This window comes from Kwoniella botswanensis, chromosome 1 (genome assembly GCF_036426115.1).
Source record: "Kwoniella botswanensis chromosome 1, complete sequence".
Classification (NCBI taxonomy): Eukaryota; Fungi; Basidiomycota; class Tremellomycetes; order Tremellales; family Cryptococcaceae; genus Kwoniella; species Kwoniella botswanensis.
Window position 1 is genome coordinate 13,266,246 of NC_088599.1, and position 12,545 is coordinate 13,278,790.

At 45.5% G+C, this 12,545-nt stretch overlaps 3 protein-coding genes across 3 annotated transcripts; all 3 read left to right on the forward strand.

The window, feature by feature from the left end:
* Positions 1-477: 477 nt before the first annotated feature.
* L199_005008 (uncharacterized protein) lies at positions 478-2,948 on the forward strand (the record flags this gene model as incomplete). The annotated part of the gene is made up of 5 exons (XM_064890723.1): positions 478-1,131; positions 1,186-1,224; positions 1,283-1,657; positions 1,786-2,123; positions 2,216-2,948. 5 exons carry the CDS (start codon positions 478-480, stop codon positions 2,946-2,948), a joined length of 2,139 nt encoding a protein of 712 aa, XP_064746795.1.
* Positions 2,949-5,102: 2,154 nt separating this feature from the next.
* L199_005009 (uncharacterized protein) lies at positions 5,103-7,424 on the forward strand (the record flags this gene model as incomplete). Its single annotated transcript, XM_064890724.1, has 8 exons — positions 5,103-5,303; positions 5,400-5,843; positions 5,900-6,031; positions 6,096-6,464; positions 6,530-6,715; positions 6,789-7,016; positions 7,069-7,251; positions 7,320-7,424. The coding sequence occupies 8 exons, from the start codon at positions 5,103-5,105 to the stop codon at positions 7,422-7,424; spliced, it is 1,848 nt and encodes a 615-aa protein (XP_064746796.1).
* Positions 7,425-8,233: 809 nt separating this feature from the next.
* L199_005010 (uncharacterized protein) lies at positions 8,234-12,117 on the forward strand (the record flags this gene model as incomplete). Its single annotated transcript, XM_064890725.1, has 11 exons — positions 8,234-8,407; positions 8,589-8,990; positions 9,115-9,243; positions 9,350-9,904; positions 9,976-10,209; positions 10,280-10,351; positions 10,423-10,971; positions 11,035-11,301; positions 11,382-11,597; positions 11,660-11,908; positions 12,007-12,117. 11 exons carry the CDS (start codon positions 8,234-8,236, stop codon positions 12,115-12,117), a joined length of 2,958 nt encoding a protein of 985 aa, XP_064746797.1.
* Positions 12,118-12,545: the final 428 nt, after the last annotated feature.

Consider the following 12,545-nt stretch of genomic DNA (forward strand, 5'->3'; position numbering starts at 1 on the left):
TTTCCTCTTTCAGCATGATGCCACCACCAACATTCTTTCACTTTGAGACACAGCTCCCATCCTCATATCCACCATCTTCATCGTGTAATCAACCATCGAAAACATACACACATATACATACCATTCATTGACACATGCTACTTTCACCTACGGTCACATAGATAGTCTGCTGGATTCAACTCAATCAGAAGCGAAGACTACAACTGTAAAATCGACATAGATTACCTTTGTCTCTCCCCGGTTTCCCCTCCTCCCTCTCTCCCCTCTCCGCGACTCAACCTCTCCTACTTCAATCCATATCAGCTTGTCAGCTTGGCAAAAATAGATGATGTCTTGGTACACCACTCTTCATCATCAATAGCAAACACCTCGATCGACATCAATTTCAACATCGTCTTCTCATAGCAACCATTCTTCTTTCCCCTTCAACGCGTAAAGCATCCCATCGCATTCCTATTATCCGGTCAACCCCCCATCATGATCATCCCACCTGACCCAGAGAAAGACCCCAGGATATTCGATCCTTCAGCCTCAACACATTCCTTGGTAGAAGCACCATCAGAATTCGATGAGGTCACCTCAAGATGGGATGGCGAGTCGTTGCCCCCCTACGAGCGACGGCGGTCTTCGCGTGGATCCATATTGACCGACCATGAAGATGATCATGATAACATATTCTCGGATCGTCACGCTACAAGACGACCCCCCGCATTAATTATCCATGATCTACCTACCCATCCCCGACAGATACACCATCATTCACTTGCATCCTCATCATCCTCTCTAACTCCTCAGCCATCTCTGGTCTTACCTCATCTCACCCATCGGGACAACCCATCTACTATAGCATCGACGTCAAAACTGTGGGAAGGTTCCAGCACAAATCTGAGAAATGGCAAGAAAAGGGCATGTGGCTGTCTACCAATACCGCCTGCGAAGTTTCAAAGGTGGTGGAAAAGATGGAAAAGATGGATACAAGTGATAGTAGTCTTGGTCTTGATAGGGATCGGTTTAGTGGTTGGGCTTTTGGTAGGGATGAACAAAAACTCAACGCCAAAGCCACCGATAGCACCTTGGCAAAGGCCGTGGATGGACCAGGATACGGATGGAAAGAGAGTAGCTGCCTGGGCTGTGGGTACCCATGACTCTCTACTTAGACCACGCTGATCTTACTTTCACTTACAGGGAAACGGGTCATTTAACCTCACTTACATCGAATCAAGAGTGAGTAGTTCCTATCCCCTTACAATGCGATTACTGACAATCTACGATATACATGCAGGACGCCCCATCATCCTCCGACGGAAATCTTACAGAATGCAATAACTTCACCCCCCTCAACCTTACTTCATCGCCCTTCACTTCTCTCTTCACCCCCTTCCCTCAATCCACAGTATCACTGGCATCTTTCTCTTTCCCGTTCTCATCTTCCGGTAACGCCCCATCGGATCTGTTTGTTAACGCAAGGGGGTTCGGTTCAAGCGGAACTTTACAGTTTTTAGGCTCAGATGATCCTCAGGCGGTCATCACAAGTGGGGAAGAAGGAAAGATACTGATAGATGTGGTGGTGAGGTATTCGGGAGGTCAGGATCTGTCTACTATGATGAGGGTCTGTAAGATGACGAGAGGTGAGGATGGTGTAGGAGTGGGAATATATGTGAGTTGATGATATTTAAGCAACTCTTTGCTGTGTAAACCCACATTCCAACAGCTATCTCGAGGTTATTGTTGCCATTTCAACCGCGTCTCTCAATGGTGGAGCTAACATACAACCATCTATGACAGAGCCCAAGAGAAACCGATGGGAAGATGACCAATCCATTCAAGCTCAATCCCAACTTGGTACCGACCAACCTCGTCATTATCCGTTTACCACCCTCAATGTACTCTGCCAACACCCCACCTACCAATCTACCGTCCTTCTCACTCGATGCTGAACATATGATAGTGCGTCTTGGTAAACTGAACAACGTGGCTTCCTTTGATCTACTCAACCTGGAAACCGGTAGAGGTGGAGTTTACGCGAATTATGCTCAAGTCACGAAAGGTTCCGTAGTTGCTTTCTCTGGGGATGTCAAGGGTACTTGGAATGTTTCGGAGGCTTTGATTGTCAATGTGACTGAGTGAGTGGCCGCTTATACCAGCGTCTATATGGACTGAAATCGGTCTTTCATTGTGTTCAACCGTATTCATACTGATGATTGTCTTCCATCAGCGGTTCTATCGCGTCCGATATCATCCTATCTGACCCGAACAACAGTAGCACTGTCCTCCCAGCCACATCCGACTACACAGTCTTCCGGCGTTCCCCATATGCTCTACCTTCCGCCGATCCCAGCGGGACATCGGAGGACGACGACGACGCGTTTGAGGACGAGGTCCATGCTTTACTCAACTCAACTAGTAGTGGTACATCTGTCATACAAGCTAATGACCGTCGCTCGATGATAGTCACCAATCTATTCACTACATCCGGCTACGTCGATGTCAAGTATTTAACTCAGCCTCCCTCTATCGATCTATCAGCTGTCATCGGTACCCAACAAGGTAACATGAACATCAAATTTCATCCTAACTACATTGGACCTTTCATATCCAGTACCACTTGGGGTCAAATTAACATACCTTCGCCAGCGTCTATCCCGCAATATGACCCATCAGGCAAAAATCGTGTCCGACAAGTATTGATAGAGCCTATTGAGGTTCAAGCCAATACCACATTTTCAATACTGGGTTATACCCAGCAAGAGTTAGAGCATTCTCCCGATACGATCTCAGGGTTTGCTTATTGGGCCAGTACGAAATGGACAGCTGCAGGTGAAAAAGTTGTGATCAACCAGACTCTCAGTCAATTACAAAATTCAGACTCGGACGATACGGATAACGATAATCAGGTGATATTGCTTGGCAATTGGGGAGATGTCGATATCACTTTTGATGGGCAGTGATCAAGTACTTTTGAGAAACCATCAACATACTCAAATAAAACACACCGGTGGTTATAGGTCTCATGGGGACAATGTATAACAATTAAATAACAATATAATTTACTTTCACTCCATTCTCAAAATTCATTCACATTGTTCGTTCGGTTTCGACTTCATTGCTTTTCCTTTTCTGCTTCTTTTGAATATTCAACTTATATCTTAAATCTATTGTCTTATATCACTCGTCCTAACATCACTACACTTTCTTAATTCATGTAGCTTATATCTTTGATATCAATATGATGTTCCTTTTAATGGGTTTTTGGAGAAACAACTTGTATAGTGTCCTGTATATAACTTGATTGTTTCGTTATAGGATAAGTCTTCCTGTCATATATCATACACGTTGATTGTGAATGTAATTAAAGTCATATGAGACATGCATACCTTACATACATGACCTCAGAATCCTTGGAACTCCTTCGTTAGATGGGTCTCTCTTGGTTATATACTCTGCATGCAAGATTCAACGAGCGTGACATATACGTCTTCGGCCAAAATCCAACACCTCAGAACTGTTAGAATGCGTTTCTTCGACATCGCAGTCCTAGTACTTATGCGCGGACAACTTCTATATACTTGAGGTAAGTGCTCCACTACGAGGCAGATCCAAACGCAAAAAGAAGAGTCTGGTCAGCCGATATATTGTCATTTCTGCAAACTTCCGATGAGATGCAACGTGATGATACAAGACTCACAAGGTGTCGGTCCTTTAACAACTTGCTAAATCCTCTTTTCGCTTGTGCTTTCAAAATCTCGATGATATCATCGAATGCAGCTTGATCTCTAGGTAATACAGAATCGAGTCCCTTCGTTTTCGATTGAATCTGCCACACCTCCTCAAAGCGTAAGAAGCCAGTATCAGATGATGAGTGACTGACCACTATACAAGAGCACTGAAACGCGTTGGTATTGACACCTGGTTGTTCTTCCTTATCTTCAGACTCTGGTTCTTCAGTAAGATCGATGATATCTTCATCTGCATATCGATTTGCGAGCGTAGCTTTGTCTCTTGGTGCAGCAAGAATATCCGGATGGTTCGACTTGCATCACTCAAGAGAGCTGCCTGTCCGACGGTGTATGCCCAAGGGGAATAGCAAATAGGAATTTGTTCAACGAAATAAGTAGATCTTTACTCAATCGCCCCGATACCTTTCCAAAACGCTACATTCCATAAATCCTGCTTCTTGACCTGATAACCCTTCTTATTGACCATATGCCCTTTCTCCGCTCATCTTTTCACCCAGTTTTCCTGCAAGTGCAATGCAGTTGCTCGAAAGATGGTCCGTTGCCAATGGCTTTGAATGCTTCCGCAATGAGATTGTTCTTATGTCTTTTGATATCAGGTTCGATGACGATGATTGTAATCGCCATTTGGAGGATTGGAAAGATCAAACCGACATTGTCCTGTGAGGTCGGTAAATTGTAGTTGCTCGAACTATGACCTCAAGGTGGTAGATCACAGAAGGAAGGGAAAGAAACTGATACATATCAACTCGGATTTTCTTTTCTATTTGTGACTTCTTCTCCTCCTCGTGACCCACCACCCAGAAGGGCTGACCTGTGACTATTGAGCTCATATCGGTAATGACTCTTCTTTCGACATCTGAGAAAAGGCTGTCGAGAGGTGAATAGAATGAATAGAGTAAAAAAACAGGGAATGTACCCAAGATCTAATTCACAGTATCATATGCCAACGCACAGACTCATAAGTCTACGATCAACTCTTATGCACACAACGCACTGACCCCTCCCCCTGAAATGCACATACCAACACACATATACTCACACATACACAGTGGGAAGGAGAACACGATAGTGTCGCGGTGTTTTCGGAATCACCCAATCTCTACGCTGTTCTTCTTTCTACATCATCTTCTAGACTTTTCTCCAACTACCTTGGTTTTCAATTCTCACGTCTTTTACTCATCTCTGTCAGGTCAACATCCTCATCCTCGGTCGACGGCTATTGCCACCTCACCTAGCCCTCCTCCCGCCAGTATAGTAGACGCGAAATCTCCTATTGACTATACTATCATCAAAGGAGATCCTTCCTCTATCCTCTTTCCTGTCTGATCTATCCCTTTCTGATATACATACATTCGGATCAACAGGATGTCCAATACATATAATCCCCCAGGGTATAAGCCACCCGTACTCGAAACATTTGAACCCGATGCCCCTCCAGTGGACAAGGAAGGAAAGAAGCTATTTGAGGGAGAGAAGTTTCATGTTATCCCGAATGATAAGGAGAAGGAAAGGATAGGTGAGGGACATGGTTTGGACATCTTCGAGAAAGTCAAGGGGTTCATTGCAGTGAGTCATTCTGTATATCAAAGATGCCCGATTTCCCAGACCAAGCCGATGTGTTCCTACATCATCACATTGAAAGTCGTCCTCTTGTTATCGCAGGATCGAGCAGGTGGCACTCTCGTTCCTCTCGATGAAGCGTCTTATATCCTGATTCGTCATCCGGATATCAAACGTTTCGCCAAGACATTAGATTCAGTATGTGCAAGAAGATTGATCCACTTTGACTGGGTTATGGACAGCTTGATCGTGAGGCAAAGGGTCAGTAGGGATCGATATTGGGGTACACCCAGAGAGAAGGAGAAGGCGGAAAAGCATCACGCACCAGGGTCAGATCTCACTTCTCAAGATATACCTCGAGATCCTCGAAAACATCAAGCCGTCCGTACCCCAGGTAAAAGTCAAGATCAACACCATTCAGGATCTATGAATTGCTTCGCCTCGTCTTCAACTTCAAACTCCCAGTATCACACACCACAGGGTGAGCCTTCCTGGTCCGAAGCAAGGAGAGCATCAGAATCATATCGAGCGGTATCGGGTTATAGTGTGAGTATCGTCATGCTCTTTTCTGGACTGAAGACTGAAATTTTTCCAATCTGTAGGAGCCCAGTATACCTACCATGCGCAGGTCATCGTATGATATGCCCAGACAAGTCAGCAATTGCTTTGCGGGAATAGGATTCTACGTTAGTGGGCCGATACCTGCTAAGCGTAACCTCGAGAGGAAGATCAGAGTGAGTCGATATTGCACGTCAACCAAATTTCATGCTGATGATCGAAGTTTGGTTAATCCACCAGGAATGCGATGGTACGCGTTGCGATAATATTCAACAAGCCTCGAAGGTTATTGTTGTCGATCCGAGATTCTTATTTGGGTTCAAAGATGGAAATTTGGGTGTCACTGTGTACGGGGAGAGACAGCTATTCGGGGACTTCGAACTATCGAGGAGGGCTGGAAAGATAATTTTGACAGAAGGTTTCATCCATGATTGTCATTATAAGAGAAGAATGCTGAATGAAAAGGAATATGTGGTGGAGAATGAGGATTTGGAAGACTTTCAATGTTGGGCGAGGACCAAAGATGGGAATCTTCTTCGATCGAGACGGGAGCCCAACTTCTCGGTATGTGGTCGAAGGGCGGAGGCAACAAGTGTGAACTCGGAGAGGGTGAGTTGTCATATAGGTTCGTTCCGGAAGATGTGATCAGGACTGAGGTGAAGCTGTGAATGCAGCAGAGAGATGTTTCGAGGTTCTACGCCACTCCTGAATCGCCTGAAAGGCTTTTAGCCAATCAACCTGTCGAATCGCCAACTAGTATCCTTAGATCCAAAGATGCGACTGTCACATTCGATTCTAAGGATATGAACAATGTACAAGCGGATGTCGATGAGGAGGGGAGCAGTGTCGCTATAGACCAAGTAAGTGTTTTACCTCAGTCACTCATGTTCAGATATACTGCACCGTATTCGCTAAATCCAAGATTGTCCATAGAGCTTATTTCACCCTCACCCAGCCACAACAGAGTATGAAGATGACGATTTCGATATATGCTGTACAGATTCGGAAAGTAAATCCCTGGAAACGGAGGGGGAGTTCAGGAATTTTGATAGTCGATCTTCCAGCCCATTGTCCACCATTGGCGATGGGGTGAACGATAACGTAGAGGAAGATCCATCTTATACCGAGGCAAGTAGAGCCGGCAGAAAGAGGAAGGTTAAAGTTAGTTCTCTCTCTTGTAAGGCACCTGACCATCGGCTGATCCAGCAAGCAGGTAAATGGCATTAGTGATCTTACCAGGAGGGACCCAAAATGGCATAAAATCCAGCACGACGCAGTCCACCCATGCGATCAAGAAAAGTACGAGAGATTGATTCACGTCTTGAAGGTACAGATGAAAAATTCGGGCAGCCTTCCGAAAGGTGGTATCAGAGCTTTTACTGCGTGTCATGGGCTGGTGAGTCGTTTCCCCGCTAATCATTTGGTTTGCGGATGCGGCCTGACCGCAATGCGTTGATTGAACAGCAAGCGGTCTACAGAAGATACGCTACCTTGGTTAGAAGAGTTGTACCGGGACTACCAGAGTATGGTGGTGCAGGTAGACCCAGGAAGACGAAGTTGAACCCCTGAAGCGAAATCAGGCTTGTGGTTGTGAAAGTATATTTCTTGCAGACTGTAAAGTAGACTGATAAACGGAGTCAATGACGATCCAGTAAAAATCTCAATCCGTCATTTCCTCTTCACTCTCCTCCTCGACGTAATCCTCTTGTAAACGAAAATTGATATTCTATGTATGTAAAATATATAATTCTTCGTCGAGAGCCTGCAGAGCCATCAATTCATCACATCGATCTGTGACAAAGATAAGATACGAGAGCTGCCAGAATGCCGTCAACCAAATAAGCATATACATGTTACTGGTTTGACGCGAGCAACAGCCTTAGGCACGTGTGTCGACTCTTCACTCCTGGAAGAACCGTAAACTGAGTCACCCTAAGCTTAGTTAGACATCATGGGCAGATTCATCCAATCCACTCATCCCTTCTCTTATACTTCGGTAGACCAGCCATACTGGAGGTGAAGAGAGGGAGACACGGTCGTCCCCCGAGGGAACAAGGTTAAGAAATCGCACAAGATTAAACACCTCACACCCATTCTCCACTATCATCACAACCACAACACACAACGCACAGACAACTGTGTGTTTCGCATTCAAATTTTCACTCTGACATAGGTTACATATACGCATGCATGGTAGTACTCATACACATACACCTCGTATCGTTGATCATGGATCAGACGTGTTTCTATCCCTTCTCAATCGCATTTGATACCAATATATCATCCCACCTCACTTGTCTGACATCTGACATCTGACATCTCAGTACTCACTCAGGTCCGCTCGATAAAAGTCTGGAGCTGGACTTCAAGATCGTACAATGGCATACCAACCTAGGATTGATCCTCCGACTGGACAATCATTCTGTTCTAGAGGGGGAAGCCGGGCCCAAATATGTAGAGATAGGACCGAATGGAGATTGCTATTCAGAAATGAAAGATTCTACGTGCACGGTAGAGATGTTGAAAGGATGAATGTGGAGAGGTATATAAGAGTGAGTGAAGAATGTTAAGTTAATCTTGATCAACCCTATTCCTTCCCCTACTGCAATCGCTTCTTTCCTTCTTCCCCAAGGAGTTCTTGAGATCCTTTTCTACGATCACCTATACATGGTGCTCGTCAATCTCGATAACCTTCCTCAGACGTTATAGCTGACTACCTATTATAAATGGCAGGATCGAGTCGGTGGAACCATCGTCGACCCCTCCTCTTGCAACTTCATCATCGTATCTTACGAGCCGATATACGCCAGATCATTCGCCGAATCACTCCCCCGAGAGCAGGGTGAGAAGGTGATCAGGTTTGAATGTATTAGGGATAGTGTAGAGAAGGGTGCGATACAGAGTAGGAAGCTGTTTTGGGCTATTCCAAGGGAAGATCTCGATGCTGTATACAAATCTGGACCGGAGAATCATGCAACTCAAGATAGCCCCAATCTGTCTCGACGACTCGATATCCATCGATCTTGGGAACATAAGAGAGGTGATGATGGTTTTGGTCAGAATGATGAAAGTAGATGGGAGAAGGACAACGGGTGGAAAGATAGAGTCAAGAAAGACAGTGGTGATTGTATCAAGGTGAGTGTTTTGGACTGGCTCATTCCCAGTTCTAAACTCATCTCCTTGACCCCTTTGCGGTCTCAACGCTACCTGCTATCATTGTCGTACGAATGGAGCTGACATGTGCGCAAAGGACCTACAGTCTACTTCCTCGAATACTCCACAAGGGTTCAATCGCCATAACAATAACGCCAAGGGTATCTTTCGACACCATATTATCTGGGTAGTGGGAGCACCAGGCCAGCATAGATACCTCGAGAATCTATTCATGGTGAGTTGATCAATCCGCGGGATCATCACAGCGGTCTACAAAGTCGAATTCATGTCCTTACTCCATCACAACAAGCCACTATCTGACACGTCGCTCTTGTTCGCAGTCTCATGGGGGGCTCAAATCTCACAATCTGACCTCGGCTACGCAAGTGGTCTTCTACCCACCAAATAGGGGATTTGAAGCAGTGACGAAAAATGACCACATTCGTGGGGAAAACTTATACGGTAAAGGCGTCAGATGCTTGACCTATAGATGGGTTGAAGATTGTGTCAAGGCTGAAAGATTGCTGGATGAGAAAGACTATCTGGTGGAGAAGAAGGATCTTTTCGATAACGATTTTTGGAGAAGGGTAAAAGAACGAAGCCTTGAGGATGTACAGAGCTGTAGAGATGGAGAATCAGGATCTTCGACCGAGATTCACCAAGGTGGAAACGAAAATCGCAGAGAGTCTTGCTTTGGAGTCAAGCATCAAGAGATCGATGGTTTGGACGATTTTAAATCCAACATCCATCCTGATCAAGTCGCTTCCCTTCTCAGAAAATTGACCGCGAGAGTCGGAACAGTCATAGAAGCTGCTCAAAGTCAGATTAGAGATACAGCTCCAGCACAGATCCCTTCTAAGTTTAGTCACGGCGGTGATGGGTCCATCGACCGACAGGTGAGCATACTTCCGAGTCACTTCCAAACTCAGCTGGCTAGACGTGTGACAAATTTGCCTGTCCTCCTCAGCTACCAGTAGACATGGTCGCCGATCGTTATCCTACTCCCATCTCACCTGTTCGCGAGTCTTCCTACCAGTTCTCGAAATCATGGTCAGGCCCTACCAAGTCAGATGGCTTTGCGATGAACATCGGTGAAGCCGCTCTTCAAGAAGATTCATTGGAAGTTACTCAGCTTCAAGCACTGGCGACACCTCGACAGTCTATCTCGAGCTCGGGAAGTCAAAACAAAGAGATATATCAGGTAAGACTAGATTGTCAGCTATAAAGGATCTTTTGAGAGCTGACGCATGAAGACAAACCCTCTATCGTAGCCCCTAACAGGGAAATTGATCTGGGTTGTTGGACCTGGTTCTGCGAGAGATACATTACACCCAAAGATTATGGTAGGTGCACTGCCTAGATCGGAAACAATCGTTGAACTGAAGCTAACTCTCCTGAATACTCTATTGTATAGCAACTTGGAGGATCACTGTCTACTCGTTTACCCAACTCAACTATCGTCGTATTCTGTCGAAGCGCGGCGAAGCCTTTCATCATGTCAAGGATGAGGGACTTTGAACGAGCCACGGAGAGCGACTGTCTGATCGTTGCAGAGAGCTGGATACACGACTTATATCTTGTCAAGACGTACATCGAACCGAAACTTTATTTTATTAAAGGTCCTGAAGTGTTATTGGATGTGCAACTTTGGGATAGAATTATACCTTGGGGTCGGATAAGGGCTGACGATCAGCGACACATCGGAGAAGACGATAAGCATCCTGAACCTTGGCAGAAATATCTTGGGGCGGAACATGGAGATAATTGTCATCGATCCACAAAGGAAGGGCAAGTCCGAGAGCAGTCAATTCCGGCGGCTGGACAGGAGGAACGAGGAGAACCTACTGGAGCTTCATATAAACACGTAGAACCTCAACATATAGCTAGGGATCCGATGGGTCTTGCGGTACTGGAAAGGAGCAGACAGGGTGACTGTGTACCTTTGTCTCTACAGCCTTTGGCCGTCAGTGTGCTTCCGCAATCTGCAAAGTAGGTTGAGAGGCTGATCCAGTTTTCTGAAATACAGCTGGATCCTCGTCGTGCGCCCAAACCACCTTTGCCTAATTGTCATGATATTCAAGCCGATTCGACGAGGCTTCCTGCTAAGATCGATGGGCCATTTCCAGAGGAGAGAACCGAGATTGACGGTCTTGTGGTACCGGTACCAACGATTGTTCACGAACAGGATGACAGCGATGACTATGCTGATTTAGCTGGTATCTTCTCCTCGGACGCAGCAGAGAATGAGACTGATAGGGAGGAATCGGATCTTACACCTGCGCCAGCCGTCCAGGTGAATTTTTGAAAACCGGTCCACGTTCGACCTGCAATTCAATGCTTAGATGAAGATGCTGATGATCGGTTTGATGGCAGAACGAGGCGTCATCGAACGTTCCCGTCAAACGAGGTCGAGGTAGGCCCAAGGGAACTTTCAAGAAAAGATCGAGACTGCCAGATGGTCCAAAGACCCAAACAAAAGGAAAGGCAAGATCGAAGGCTTTGACCAACGAAGAGGTAGACTATATAAATGAAATGGTAGGGCTGGGTGATGAGGACAGTGATGATAGCGATTACACACCGGTGAAAAGGGTGAGTGAGAAAGGCGACACCACTTTACGGTGGAAGTTACTGATCTCTTCGGCTATTTGCAGCGAAAAAGTAATACTCGCAAAGCATTCCGAATGTCGTCTTCAAAATCCGGAAGCAGCAGTACTCCAAACTACCAGGAATCTATCGGCGGAAACGATGAGGGAGGTACGGCAACCGTATATAGATACACTGAAGCTTTACCAAAAGATAAAAAGAGGTTCGATGAGTTGATGGCAGTTTTGAGAACCAAGGTGGAGAACAATGATTTTCCCGATGGATTGAGGAAATATTTAGCCACTCTTCCTGGAGCTGTAAGTCACCAAAATCACTCGCTGGTCTGGTAGTTTTCGACACAGAGGGTGAGTCGGCCGCTGATCTCTGTTATCCAACGGTTTGGCCTCCCTACCAGACACACATATACAGGAAGTACCGAAACTTGTTCAGAGGCACCTTACCCGGCCTACCTCAGGGCGCCGTCCAGAGATATTCTTACGATTCATCCCTCGCGAAAGGTAAATAATTAGTCAATAGATATGAAAGAGGATCGAGCGGTCATCGCGGTCATGAAGCTCGTGACAATTCGTGATATGAGAAATGTAGGCTTTTGAAGTAAAAGTGGAGAACAAGCTTCCTCGAACGAAGATAATTATACACGAAGCTGGCCCATTCACTGGACTTAAACACCGCTTTTTAGTGACTTGCTATATATAAATACGTGGAGATAAGATAGGTTGTATATAGTCCATTCTCCGAAATATGCATCTCACTTGTGACATAAAAGACAAGACATGTGGAAGCAGAGGATACATTGCCTACAGTATGTATGCTCATCAGAAACCAATGCATCTTCTACTGTAGAGGCATTTTCTGCTTTTGCTTATGATGAATAACACATGTTCTATACAGCGGAAGCTGATGGAACAGGACATACAGCCTAAAAAGTATGTC